This window comes from Rhinocladiella mackenziei, assembly GCF_000835555.1.
Source record: "Rhinocladiella mackenziei CBS 650.93 unplaced genomic scaffold supercont1.6, whole genome shotgun sequence".
In the NCBI taxonomy this organism is placed as follows: domain Eukaryota; kingdom Fungi; phylum Ascomycota; class Eurotiomycetes; order Chaetothyriales; family Herpotrichiellaceae; genus Rhinocladiella; species Rhinocladiella mackenziei.
In genome coordinates this window covers 1,842,428-1,855,881 of record NW_013550599.1, presented here as the reverse complement: position 1 = coordinate 1,855,881, position 13,454 = coordinate 1,842,428, and the positions used below count along the sequence as shown (strand labels likewise).

General features: G+C 50.8%; 7 protein-coding genes across 7 annotated transcripts; 4 read left to right on the top strand and 3 right to left on the bottom strand.

Annotated features, from left to right (window-relative positions):
• Positions 1–393: 393 nt before the first annotated feature.
• Positions 394–1,108, top strand: Z518_08466 (uncharacterized protein; the record flags this gene model as incomplete). Its single annotated transcript, XM_013414207.1, has 3 exons — positions 394–414; positions 474–556; positions 616–1,108. The coding sequence occupies 3 exons, from the start codon at positions 394–396 to the stop codon at positions 1,106–1,108; spliced, it is 597 nt and encodes a 198-aa protein (XP_013269661.1).
• A 418-nt stretch (positions 1,109–1,526) lies between these two features.
• Positions 1,527–2,069, bottom strand: Z518_08465 (uncharacterized protein; the record flags this gene model as incomplete). The annotated part of the gene is made up of 1 exon (XM_013414206.1): positions 1,527–2,069. One exon carries the CDS (start codon positions 2,067–2,069, stop codon positions 1,527–1,529), a length of 543 nt encoding a protein of 180 aa, XP_013269660.1.
• A 1,674-nt stretch (positions 2,070–3,743) lies between these two features.
• Z518_08464 (uncharacterized protein) lies at positions 3,744–4,824 on the bottom strand (the record flags this gene model as incomplete). The annotated part of the gene is made up of 4 exons (XM_013414205.1): positions 3,744–3,776; positions 3,839–4,183; positions 4,240–4,407; positions 4,468–4,824. The coding sequence occupies 4 exons, from the start codon at positions 4,822–4,824 to the stop codon at positions 3,744–3,746; spliced, it is 903 nt and encodes a 300-aa protein (XP_013269659.1).
• A 504-nt stretch (positions 4,825–5,328) lies between these two features.
• On the top strand, positions 5,329–6,292 carry Z518_08463 (uncharacterized protein; the record flags this gene model as incomplete). Its single annotated transcript, XM_013414204.1, has 2 exons — positions 5,329–5,858; positions 5,911–6,292. The coding sequence occupies 2 exons, from the start codon at positions 5,329–5,331 to the stop codon at positions 6,290–6,292; spliced, it is 912 nt and encodes a 303-aa protein (XP_013269658.1).
• A 503-nt stretch (positions 6,293–6,795) lies between these two features.
• Z518_08462 (uncharacterized protein) lies at positions 6,796–8,613 on the top strand (the record flags this gene model as incomplete). The annotated part of the gene is made up of 4 exons (XM_013414203.1): positions 6,796–7,174; positions 7,242–7,746; positions 7,798–7,891; positions 7,969–8,613. 4 exons carry the CDS (start codon positions 6,796–6,798, stop codon positions 8,611–8,613), a joined length of 1,623 nt encoding a protein of 540 aa, XP_013269657.1.
• A 1,437-nt stretch (positions 8,614–10,050) lies between these two features.
• Positions 10,051–11,507, bottom strand: Z518_08461 (uncharacterized protein; the record flags this gene model as incomplete). Its single annotated transcript, XM_013414202.1, has 3 exons — positions 10,051–10,369; positions 10,433–11,342; positions 11,396–11,507. The coding sequence occupies 3 exons, from the start codon at positions 11,505–11,507 to the stop codon at positions 10,051–10,053; spliced, it is 1,341 nt and encodes a 446-aa protein (XP_013269656.1).
• Positions 11,508–11,758: 251 nt separating this feature from the next.
• On the top strand, positions 11,759–13,352 carry Z518_08460 (uncharacterized protein; the record flags this gene model as incomplete). Its single annotated transcript, XM_013414201.1, has 2 exons — positions 11,759–12,079; positions 12,480–13,352. 2 exons carry the CDS (start codon positions 11,759–11,761, stop codon positions 13,350–13,352), a joined length of 1,194 nt encoding a protein of 397 aa, XP_013269655.1.
• Positions 13,353–13,454: the final 102 nt, after the last annotated feature.

Genomic DNA, 13,454 nt, shown 5'->3' with positions numbered 1-13,454 from the left:
TCAAGAAATAAAGTGCAGCCTGTGCGCAGGACATCAAATATTGGTCCCTGTGAGAGAGGACGCTGTGTGGGAAAAAATGGCCAGAGGGATGATGATTCGCCCAAGTCTCGGAGAGGCTGACTGGTCCGGGAGGCATAATTAATTAGAAAACAGGGGCAGGCCTCTGAGCGACTCAACGCATGTGATGTCCTACGCTTCTAGGCTCTTACAATTCACACATTGTACTTGAACTGGCATTCGATCCCATTTCCACCTCCCCAACCGCCAGCGCACACTTCCTCTCGTGACAGACAATCCACGGTTGAAGTTCCAGATAATTCCTTCGGATCAAAACTTGAGCTGACCGACCACTCTCATTTTCAACGGCAAGCCCTTCCATTCTACACCGCCAGCATGAAGATCTTCTACATTGGAGTAAGGAAACCACACTTCAACATTGGCGCCTTCAGAACCTCTCCTGACCAACTGTCCAGATCGTTCGAAATGACCCCGTTCCCGCCACCGAACTCGCCGTCGAACGAGACCTATCATCATTCTCCCGCTTTACTCGAGACAGGTCAGACAACCGGACGAACTTTCTGTTTCCAGATCTCTCCAGCTAATCAACCACCACAGCTATGGAGAATTCATGACCATGTTCGCCAAAACGGTGGCCGAACGCACCCGCCCAGGCGTCCGACAAGACATTGAAGAAAAATCCTACACATTCCACGCCTACGGATCCAGCCAGGGCATAGTAGGCATCATCATCAGCGACGCCGAGTATCCTGCACTAGTCGCCCACCAAGTGCTATCGAAAATCATTGACGAATTCACGTCGCAGAACCCGCGGTCCAGCTATCTTTCCCCGAGCGTGACGAGCCGACCCTTCCCCCAGCTCAAGGAATATCTGGTCAAATACCAGGACCCGAACCAGGCAGACAGCATCATGAAGGTACAGCGAGAGTTAGACGAGACGAAGATCGTGCTCCACAAGACGATTGAGAGCGTGTTGGAGCGAGGGGAGAAGATTGACAGTCTGGTGGCGAAGAGTGATGGGTTGAGCGCCCAGAGTAAGATGTTTTATCAGCAAGCCAAGAAGCAGAATTCGTGCTGTGTGGTTATGTGAGATGAGGGTTACTCGAGCATACCAGATTAAGAGAAGAGGGAGGGACATGATCTTTTGAACGGAAATGAATAAGAAAGCGGTTATATCAATTGGACTATGAGGGCGAGGGCTGATGAGTCTTTGATCCGGGTAAGCAGGCGTTGGAGGCGTCCTGACAAGAGAAAGAGAAAGACGACGTTTCTCGTTTTGTTGAGTTCAAACCACATATCTGCAATTGGCGTCTTCTTTGCTGGTCCTGCCTCGTTGATTTCGAGGCGGCTGAATCACTGACTGGAAGACCTACACCCTCTATTCGTATCCTCTCCCCCGACCCCAAACCCAGGCCGACTCCCTCACTCATGCACCGGTTATCTAGGCCATTTTATATATCAATATCTTCTCAAACCACCGCTTCTATGCGACCAGTTAATTTGCAGCATCACCCGTCTTTCCTCGCCAACCTTTCCAATCGTTCCCCATCAACCCTCATACCCACCCATTCTTCCATCCTCGTCGCTCCCACACTCTCACTCTGATAAAACTGAATACTCGGCTCATTCCACTTCAACACATTCCACTCCAGCCTCTTACATCCCAGTCTCGCGCACTCACGCGCCAGAGCCTGTATCAGCGCGCCTCCGAATCCTTTCCCCCGATACGCAGGCCTCACAAAGAGATCTTCGAGATATATCCCCGGAGCAGCATTCCATGTACTGTAATTGTGGAAGTAAAGCGCTAGGCCTGCGATTTGGTCTTCTCCTGCGGCGGATATGAGCAGTGTCTTTGCAAAGCCTGGTGTAAAGCCACCCGGGGCATTAGAGTCTGGGAAAGAAAGCGTATCGCGGAGAGTTTGTTCGGTGGCGAGGACTTCATGGAGGGCCTTTTCGTACGCTGCGAGTTCTCTGACTAACTGCAATATCACCGGGACGTCGGATTGGGTGGCGTAGCAGATTTTGTAAGTTGAAGTTTGGGTTTCGGCCATTTTAAAATTCAATTCTGAGTGGGATGCTTGGGTAGAATAGCAAAAGACGGCACGATTTGAATAAGTATGGTAGACGCTGGATCTACGTAATTGAAACTTATGTCTAATGAATGGCAAGGGTAAAGGATCTTAAGGGAGAATCACAGAAGAATACAGAAAAAGAACGAAGGAAAAATTCCTCTCAACGACAATGTCAATCGCCAAAGATGCCAGATGCCAAAGGGCGTGCGGTCAGATTTGTAGACAGTTCAGAGATTGGGATTATGCTTGAAATCTCTCCCCAAGTTGGGTTGGGTCAGGAAATAAAAATTATAATCCCGCATAAATAATCCCATGCTGATTGCATGGCTGGTACCTGAACCATGAGAGCTCCCAGGCACCCGGTAGGAATCAATATCCCGCGTGAACGCGATTGAGGTCCACGTGGCTCCATCCCGAGACACACGTTTGACATTCAATCTTGTCTCTCAACAGGCGCTGGAGAGGCTGTGTGCGTATTTCTGCGGCTGGAGGATCTCCCACTGCAACATGTCAACAAGCAAGATCGAAAGATTCCCAGTCTTCGCCCGGGTATTCCGACTCTTTGAGATACAAGCACCAGTCTCAAATGAGGGAAGGGAATGGCCAATGGAGATGCCCTTCACCATTGGCAGGCTACCACCTCCTTGTCGAGAGCTTCATCCCGGATTAAACTGCAGGGCTACCATGGCGAAAACAATTCAGATGCAGCAACATTTCCCGGCCCAAATCACTGTGCTTCAAAGCAGACCATGAGTGGACGATGGAACTTTGCCTACATGTACTACCGTGCTTAATCGTCCTGTGCGGCCACTCGTAGACAAGCCCTCTATCTAAGCGGGAGAGACTTTACTCACCGCTGTGCTGGCTTTCTTACCCTCGTAGCTGGCGGGCACAACAGAAAATCAGTACTGCCTCCAGAGAACGGGTGTGGAAGACATGCTCCACCCCCTTAAATGCATCCGATCTACACCAGCCTGATTTTGATTCCACTTGATACTCAACTTCTTCAGAACGTACGTAGTACCATGCTTCTCTTTCAACTTGTTTTTGTTACACTATCGGTGGCAAGCCTTCAGCAAGAGCAGACTAGCGTTCACTCCATCTAGAGTACTACAGCCTTGTCCATACCAAATCGCAAGCGAGCTCCACCCTTGAGATGCAAGCGAATTCTACCGATAACGATATCAAGCAAACGTCCTCACCTCAGCCGGAACGTCCATCCCGAAACTCGGGTCAAGCGGCCTGTGGGACTATCGCTCGGAGAGATGCCACCTCCCGGCAAATGAAAACTACGCCGATCGTCGAGGCTGCTGCCCCAAGATCTTACGTGGAGCGCCGTGGTAGAACAACGCTGCTCTTTGCCATGACTGCTGCGCTCGATCAGCAGCGATGGTCATGGTTCCCAAACGAACATCGATTGATGAATACGTAGACCATTGACAACGCCAGCCACGAGGATGCTAGGCGATGTACAGTAATCTACTCATCCAAAATGCCTCGTCGAAACCACCAAAATCCTAACGACATGATGGGGCGATGATAATGATGACGAGGAATAAATGCGGTCTCCTGGGTTCACCTCTTCCGTGGTTAGTCTGCGTCGTTCCCATTGCTCCCTGCCCCTATCCTTGTTGTCGTATCTGCACTTCGCTCTCACTTCTTTGGTTTCTTAGTCCAATCCGCACCCTAGATTTGAATCGAGCATCAGCATTTGCATAGACAGATCCCCAGAAGCTTTGTTTTCTTACCGCTCCCAGAACTGCCTGCCCTTGTGCTAGAGACTTGGACTGTTCTTCCCCCAGCCATTGCGGCTCCAGCCGGTCAAGCTTCTCCTCGATCTCCCATGCTCGGCCACCTTCCACATAGAAGGCCTTTCCATTCTCCTCATGAGCGCATGCAACGCCAGCAATGACCTCGGCGACGTCCCTGGGCTCATTTACGGGTAATCCGGCGGCCCGCCAGCTCGGTTCAATTCCGGCTGTCATGGCCGTTGCCACCATCCAAGGACATATGGCATTGACTCTTATGCCCATCACGGGCGGCAGATAAAGCCTCAAGGACCTCATGATGCCTAGGATGCCGTGTTTGGTGGCCTTGTTCACTCCGTCAGTTCTAGGAGCTTCGTGAGGTATCTCAAGGGCCCACCCACTTGATACACGAAAAGGCCCGGCGATTCCTTGAAACCAGCCACAGATGAAATCAATGTCAGGGACCTGTCCTCTCCCTCGTTGCGTCTTTGTCGCAGGTACACGCAGGCAATTCGAGCAAAGTATAGCGATCCCAGCAGATTGACATCGAGGACTTTCTGGTTCGGAACCTTCCCCTGGCGTCATCCATTTGTCCCCTCTTTCACAATTGATTCATAAGGTATACTCACCTCTCGGATGGAGTCGACATTCAAGTTTGGATCAAACCAGTTCCCCATCTCAATGATTCCTGCGCAGGAAACAGCGCTGTCGATGCGGCCGTATGTTTCGAAACAGAATTCAAACAGTTCGATCAGAGATTGATAGATTGTGACATCCGTGGTTTTGAAAGAGACTCGCGCAATGGATGAGTCCTCGACCTTCGGACAAGTTGCATTGATACGGTCAGCAAGAGCCTGCCCGGCTTTCTCGTCCCAGTCCCCAAAACAGACATATGCACCTCGTTCAGCACAGAGCTTCACTAATGCCTCTCCAATGCCATGGGCCCCCCCTTTGCTGCCATCAGTTGCGACGCCTATCTCTCTCATGGAGGAGTACTCTCACCTGTCAACAGAACAACTCTCCCCTCCAGACGTCCGAGAAATGTCGCGGGCTGAAATCTGGACATCCTCACTTCGAGGTATGGGCCAAGTTCAGAGTGAGAGATAATCGAGTCCCACTACCGGTGATTGCTGCTGTTTATTCTACCATGCTATTGGAACGGCGGTCAGATTCGTCGCTTTTACATTGGAATCCAAAATCTCAAGCAAGAGTATGAATAAGTCCCCGGCAACAAAACTTGATCCGGTTTCGAATCACAATCCTCGGTATCCACAAAGGTTTTGTTCATACCAGGAAGAACCGAAGCACAGATCCGGGGATTAAGTAAGCCCCCCTCCTTACCATTACATTCCCACCCCTTAGTGTGTTTAATTCCTGGGCGGGGAAACCCTATCATTACAAAATGGGTACGATCAAGAAGCGATATTTATATTGCTTCAAGGGAGTCACCGAAAGCCAGATCTGACTTCTTCCTGTATTTAGCTCCGAACATGTCTCAATTGCAGACCTTCATTCATTCATCTAGCGAGAAGGGTCTTTCGAGTGTCTCGACCCTGGTCGTGGGCTGCAATGTCTGCGTTCTCTTTGATCCACCGTTTTTGATCCCAGATGCCGATTCGGTGGTCGAATGGATCAAGAAAACGACGCCGGTGCCGCTGACGGCCGTCTTCGTCACACACCATCACCCTGACCACTACTTCTCCGCCAACCCGATTCTCGAAGCATTTCCAGCTGCAACGTTGTATGCCGCCCCCTATGTCTGCGCGGGAATCGATCGGGAGTACGATGAGAAGATCAAGTACTGGCCCTCGGTGTTTGGAAAGGAGAACGTCCCTGCCAAACCGCGGAAGCCGACCCCTTTCGAATTTAGCTTTTTCCAATTAGACGGCAACCCCAAGTCGCCTATCGTCCTCCTGGGTCCACTACAAGGGGACTCGGTCGACCATACATTGTTCTGGCTGCCTCAGGAGAAGGTCATCATCTGCGGGGATGCTGTCTACGCCAGGAGCACTCATGTTTGGTAAGTTATTCTCATGCTCCAGGCATCTGGTCAACACCTGACATCGCTCAAGGGTTGAAGAGGTCGAGACTCCACAGATTCTTGAAGCATGGCAGAAAACCCTTGATGTGATCGAAGCCATCGGCGCCGCGAAGATCATTCCTGGCCACCTTGAAGCCGGCTGGGAATTGGATGCGACCGAGGATATGGCGCATATGCGAAAGTATCTAAATTTATTTTCCGAAAAGGTGACTTATGCGAAATCGAAGCCACAAATCAAGGATCTGGTCATGACGTTCAAAGATGCATTTCCTCAGGCAGACAAGAACCTGGACTTCTTCCTGGGCCATTTGTCAAACCAGTTCGGAGAAGGGGGAGAAATCTGGGAGGAGAATAGACACCACAATGTAGGAGCAAGGAAGAAGGAGCAATTGGAAGGGTTCTTGCTGCGGTGATGAATATGACAGTTTCAATAAGATTTGACTCTTCTCGCCAACAAGTTGAAAAGATATTACTACCTGCGCTACCAATCCAAATCTGGAGACCGGGGGTTTTCCCGGTTGCGGGAGGGGGTTACTAATCCCCTAACACTGGCCCCGAAGAGGAGTCCTGGCCTTCTAACGCCGCTTGTTCATTATTCTGCGAATCGGCACCTGCTTTTTCCTTGTTGGAATGTCATAATCATTTGCACGAGAAAACGTCGGAGCCAACTGGGATGGACATTAAACTTTCCCTCAGCCCCGCAGAGAGCTTCTCCCCAGGCTGCCACCCCACAAAGACGTGATCCGGGGAAGCGCAGGTCTTCGGGTCCGGGCTCTGCGCCCCTTAGATTGGGCTGACCTCAACTCATCTTGAACTCTTTGAACTCTTACGAATTTTCGTGTTTAGGACACTCTCCTTTCAGGCAATTGATCCATAAGTTCCTGCCGGACAATCAGCACCACAAATTCCGGATACGATGCCAACGTTGGATCCGATCAAACGCCGCAAGCAAAATTGTGAGAACCAAAAACGTTGGCGACAGCGGCAGATCGACGAGCTTCGAAGACTCACGACCGCACTTGACAAGAGTAACTCCCACGTGAAAGTGCTCGAAGTGGAGTCTGGACAACTACGAGGGGCGCTTCGCAATGCACTCGCAGAAATCAGCCGCCTCCGGAAGGCCAATGGTGCTCTCAAGAGGCAAGTCCAAAATTCCTTGAGCCAGGTTAGATCACCTTCCAAGAAGACAGACCGTGAATGGGGAACCAATTACCGTTTGCCGGTCATGTTTCCGGAGAACCAGAGGCCGATGGTTGAGTTAATCGAAGTCGACGGCTCAGATTCATCAAAGAACGGTAGGCCATTTTATATGAAGTACTATCGATGTCCTTCTTGAGTCCTTCATTAATACGTCTGATGCAGGGCTTGCCTCGAAGAAGAAGCAGCTGTTGAGTGGGGTGAGCGGCTCTGATGAAAGTGATGGGGACTGGAAGAGTATTGTGATCATGGACGAGGACGACGAGGAAAACGAGCAGGACGAGTTATTCGAGCAGGCTCGCCGCTTCGAAACTACTCGTGAGAGAACCAGCTATTTGGCGGGCCATAAACAAGCTGAAACTCCGAGCGGAACAGAAAGTTTCGCGTTGGACGATGACGTTGTCGAATACCCCCAAATTTTAATCGACGACACCACTGTCCCCGATTTGCACCACAGAAACGGGCAGGGAGAGGGAGCTCTTCAAGAGGTCGATGGAGTTCATCCTGGTGCCGATCCTATATATTTCAACTGGCCCACTGATTCAATCCTCGGCGGCACAGGGGCCATCTGGCAGAGGATGACGAATTTTCCAGATACCACACGGATCTCGAAACACATCTTGGCAGTTCAAAATGTACTGTCTGGTGCTTTCGCTCAACTCATCCAAAGGTAGAAACAGCCCACAAAAGTCAAGAGCTTGTATTCCGCTGACATGTGTAGACCGTCTGTGGATTGCGAGAGGATTGTGGCAGAAACTTTTGCCTGGTTGATCCGCTCAGCCTGGCCATCGTGTGAGAGCTGCTTCAAGATGATGGTAAGTGAGTTATTGCCGGACATTGCCTTTCCGACGAGATCAACGCCTTACAATCCCAACCCCCTAACTGCCCCAAGACCGTCTATAGACACATATATTTGTTCGAGCTCTTTCGGAGCTTCCCTTGTCCGGTGACATACAACAAGCTACACCCATTCTACCGTCCCACAGCGCTCCAGCTCACCGTGCCTCACTCTCCAGCCATCGACTGGCTTCCGTGGCCAGCCATGCGGGACAGAGTGATTCAGATGCAAAACCAAACCAATGTGGACGTGGATCAACTATGTCTCGCGTCGCTCGAACACACGGTCATAGAACCAGAACCGAGCTTCTCCTCCGGAGCCGATCAAGGGCCCGACGTACATGTTACTTTTCGTATCTGGGACATGTACCTCCTCGAGAGAGCGGGAGGAGGATCTTTCCCAAGTACATCCATGACCATGACGCATAACCCTGCATCTCCAGATCTGCAGGCCTTGGCCAAGGTGTACAACCTCCCATTTCAGGACATCACTCGTCTTCGGATCGACGCTCCTTTCTACAATATGTTTCCTGACACATACCTTCCGGGATGTACTTCGGGTTGTCAAATCGTACCCCTAGACGTGGAATACAAGGAACATTTGGAATATCCGTCCGATTTAACGCTTGCTTCGGTTCATCGCCTGGAGAGACGAGTGCAGGAGTGGCTCAATGTGTTGGGCCGAGAGAAGATTGATTGATTGAATCTATCTGAGCGAGGCGCGAGCTAGAAAAAGGCCACGAAGGTTGCGGTGCACGTGACTATGCTAGTCCCAATGTGGACTGCCAACACAATGTTAGAAAGTACTCGCAAGGAGCTACTCAATAAACACGAAGGCTCGATCGTAGAGACTTGGAATTCTTACTGTGTTACCACTGTATCCAAAACTTATATGAACTTGGTTCTTTTTCTCCCCCCCAGGGAGCTGTTCTGTCACGTATAATGTAACAACATTCTTCTCATGGTCCACATTCGTACCATAGCCTGAGAAGGAATTTATTCGCCCCACTGGATCCTGACGATCCAAGGCCCGAGATGATCATCCTCCTTCAATCAGTTCTCTGCCGAGTTTCGCAATTCCACAGTCAGCGTCTGGCCATGTCTCAGAACCATTTCCCAGACAGGGCAGAACACCTTTTTGGTAAAGTACCCTTGCGGCCCTAGCACTTTCATACCATTGAGGGAAGGTGTACGACACAGATTTACTATCAAACTAGCTAGGACTAATCCAGCGGCACAAGGTTGGGAGCTTCATACTGCTCGGCTGAGTGGCTGTCTTCATTCTTTACCGACTCTAGTAAGCTTTGAGTCTTGAAATTTACCCCAGGATCATCAAGTCATCTCGCACTTGTTACCCCAGGACTTAGGGAGTGGTTATGACCACCGACTCTCATGGCCTGGTCTGGGATCTCATTGGGTTCGTATTGTTGCAGATCGGTTGTGCCGGAACAATGCAGATGGACGGGTAAGTATCCGTTGCGTATGCTAACTTTGTTTAGATCTATCCCTATTGTTTGTCACGGATCGTGTCTGTGCTCGCTTCATTGAAAAGCGATATGAGAACAAGAGCTCGAAGTCTATGTTTTGATTTATTCCCCAAATTAAACCTCTACTACGACTCCGTATGGCAAGTGAAACGGGACCCGCTCATTCATTTTGAGACATCATGATCAGCTTCGTGCTCGAACACAAAATTATACTCCATCTCGCACTCTTTCGGTGTTTCAAATACATTCATATTTGCAGCTTCTGCTTCTCTCTCCCGCAAACGTGGACCAACTTCCACTCCCAAATACTTCTAAACTGTACCGAATCCCACCCTTCCAACCTCCAATGCGGCACCGCGTCGGTTCGATTAGACCAGGCCAGTCCCACAGGCGACCAAATCACTCTTCATGAGCAACATAAAGACTACGCCAGAGGAAATTTGAAATTCTCCCTTGTCGTAGCCTTTCAGATCAGATAGCCGGAGATACGAGGGTAGTGGTACAGAGAGGATGCAGCCAAGTTACCAATTCCCTTCCCAACCAATTTCTTGTGTTCAAGGGTCAAGTTGTGACTTGAGCCGCCGACTTAAATGTCGCGGTACATGACCTCGTTCACAATCATTAGAACTCGTATCCGTATCTTCACGGTTTCAAAGAGTTTTCTTCTCTGGACTTCGACTCCGCGCTCGATGTTCTTTGCCTGGACTTCTTTGGTACACTAGATGTTGTGGACTCGCGAAGCCTTGATCATCTTGCCACTCCCCATAGGGCTGACCTCCATAGTGCATTCCCGACGGCAGCGCAAATTGTCCCATCTGACCAACGTGCTGGGGATGAGGCGTATATGACCCTGAAGGCGGTCGATAGACCCCCACTCCCGCATGATGGTGTTCTTGCTGTCGTCGATACAGCGTAAATGTGGCATTGTTGACCACTAATCCGACCACGACCAACGTAATGGTAAATATCCTGGACAGTCTCTCAGTGTGGGGTCCATCATCATTCAACCTCGTGGCAATAATATATACTCACATCGTTTTCAAGCTGATGGGCTCGACGAAACTGTTGAAGATTTCCGCAAATGTATGAGCACTCAACCTGGCGCGTTTCACGGCGCTCGGGTCCCGATTCATACACAATTCCCAACTGTTGCAAACTGTTTCCAAAGCTGGTAATCTGGTGTCGGCGCCACACCGATTGTCAACGTAATTCTTTGAGCATGCCGCCATCTCCGCCAGCACTTCTGCCATGGCGTCATCGCTTGCACGATCAACATCGGCTCGAATGGTGGCGTAGAACGACCAAAACATGTACAGGCAACCACCGAGAATGGCGGCATTGAAGAAAACTTGCAGATATTTGGCAATTATGGACGGCGCGTCGGGGTACGTGTGAATGAAGGTGAACAATCCGGTGATCCATCCCACCTCTTCCACTTTGCCCGTGGATTTCTTGGGTCGTCCCGTCGGACCTGGAGTCGTCTTGCCCTCATCGTCACTGTCATCATCCGGGGTTTGGGCAAGAGCCTGTTTGTCAAATTTCTGCGCCCGACGTCGCTTCTTGTGTATCCGTCTGGCAATCGCATCACTTGGAGGTTTTCTGATTTCTCCGCGGCCCGGACTCGGGGCAAATCTTCCATAGAGACCAAACAACGAGTTTCTCTTGTTCTCCGTCTTGGAGAGACTGTTCGTGAACTCAATTGGGATGGGTTTGGCATCGGGAGTGTCGTCGTTGTCTGTTGGTCCTAGTGGCGACGAGTTTTCAGGTCCGGAGGAGAAATCAATGTCGAACACATTTCGGGGGGTGGTAAACGAGGGAGCGCGGAAGGGTGAGGATGGAGGCGATGATGCTGGAGGGTTTGAGAAAGAGAATGGTTGACTGTGGGGTTCGCGCAAGGCAGACGGATCTGTTTTCTGGGGCGAATCAAACTCGCTGTATGTTCCTGCTTTGATCAGAAGAATAACAATATGGCTCGGGGTAGAATGCCAGACATACGCATCTTCGCATGTGCCTCCATGATGTGTTTATGGAAGGGAGATGTAGGATCAACCGGGCCGTGACCTTGCCACTCAAAGTCCATGGGGCTCTCTGTTCCACGAAAAGCCATGTTGAGCGAGAGATTGGATTCGAGAATTGGGCAGGGCCGTCGTTCACGTCTTCTACCGGGACTTCGCGTTGGAAATGTAGGGACGGGCCCCGGCCCGCCAAGGAAAAAAATAAACAAAGAAAACCCCTCGCCGGACCAGGATTTCGGACATTCTTTTCCATGGTCACACCGCGCTTTTAGGACTTGTCGATTCCTGCTCATTCTCTTTCTCTCGCACTGTCGAGACTATGATTTGTTGAACGACTCCAGCCATGCCCCGAGAACAGTCCGAAGAAGCGCAATGGTGGTTCGAGGCCGTCTACTCCGCTGTGCAACAGATCCCGCATGGCCAATGTACGAGCTACGGTCATATTGCGCTTCTCTTAGGCTTTCCCAGGCGCGCTCGCCAGGTGGGAGTCTGTTTGAAGCATCTCCCCTCTTTTGACCCTTCCGACCCGGATAAATTCTATTTCCACGATCAGAATGTTCCCTGGCAGCGAGTGGTGAATTCTAAGGGCGGCATCAGTCCGCGTGGAGATGACGGAGTTGCCGCCAACCGACAAGCTGAGAGACTGAGAGCAGAGGGAGTCGAAGTGAATGAGGCGAGAGGAATTGAAGAAATGACGGTGGATTTTTCCAGATTTGGGTGGTTTCCGTCGAAATTGCCGGGGGAAGACGACGACCTGGCCGGGGGGACCAGAATGAGCTAAACGAGACCTTCAAAATCGTGGGAAACCACAAGCCCCACCAAATTACTTTTTGAATGATATGGTCAGCACCTTGAATACAAAATATACGGGGCAAATCCGAGATTCCATCCCGATACCCGATGGGGGTCAACGTCTTGAATATATCAATCTTTCAGGAATCCCAGACCTGGACCTCTCGTCAAAGAGAACCATTTCCATACAGCATGAAGCCCTTTCTGCTCACATTAGCCAACGGTGCTTGTCTGTCCGGGATCTCCTCCCATTCCTGATCGGACTTCAATAGCCGCTCGGGATCGTCCGCTCATTGTCGGCATCCACGGAGGCACATACAGTTCCGGATACTTTGATGCCCTTCCAGAAAATTCGGCAGGAACAATATCGGAGAGTGTGGGGATTGCATTTGTGGCGATTGACCGGCCAGGATACTGCGACAGTTCAAGTCTGCCTGACGTACCAGCGGGATCAACATTTTTGCAAGAGGAAAGGCCAATACCTGCACCGGTATATCCTCCCCAAGCTCTGGGAGGAATTTGGGAAGTCGTCGAAAGCCGCCACCATGATTATTCTCGCTCATTCACTAGGTTCGGCGAGCGCCATTGTGGCGGTGGCTTTGCATTCCCAGGAGACCGAACATCAGTATCCCTGCGGCGGTCTGATTTTGTCCGGGTGGGGGACAGTGACGACACTTCCTAAAGAACTAGTCGAGGAAATGCTCACAGCACATCGACATGTTGGGCGCCTGAACCTTCCAATGGACGGAAAAGACATCTCGATGTTTGGTGAGGAGGGATTGGGACTGGCGAGTACGAGAATACGTGGTCTCAGCAAGGAGATGGACCAGTCGATGTCATGTGGGGAGATCGAAGACGGAAACCTCCATTGGCGAGGATATTGGGAAAGTTATGCGAAGAAAGTGAAGGTTCCTCTGATGTATGGCATGGGGGAGAAGGATGGGTTATGGGAAGCAAACCAGAAGACCATCAACGACTTTACAGCGGCTTTCTCAAATTCACCTCGAGCGGAAAGTGGTTTGGTTCTGGGCGCTCCCCATTGTTTGGAATTGAGTCATTGGGGACCCGGGTGGCTTTGGAGGTGCCTTGGGTTTGCCGTGGAATGTGCAACGAGCACGGGAACGGAGGGCCCCAGGCCAATCTGACTCAGAGCAAGGGATCCTGAGTCACGGCAGGGGAACTTGAACAAGGTCTCATCGGTTCCTGGTTGCGATGACGAGGGGAGGATCATGTGGCCGTGAGCTGGG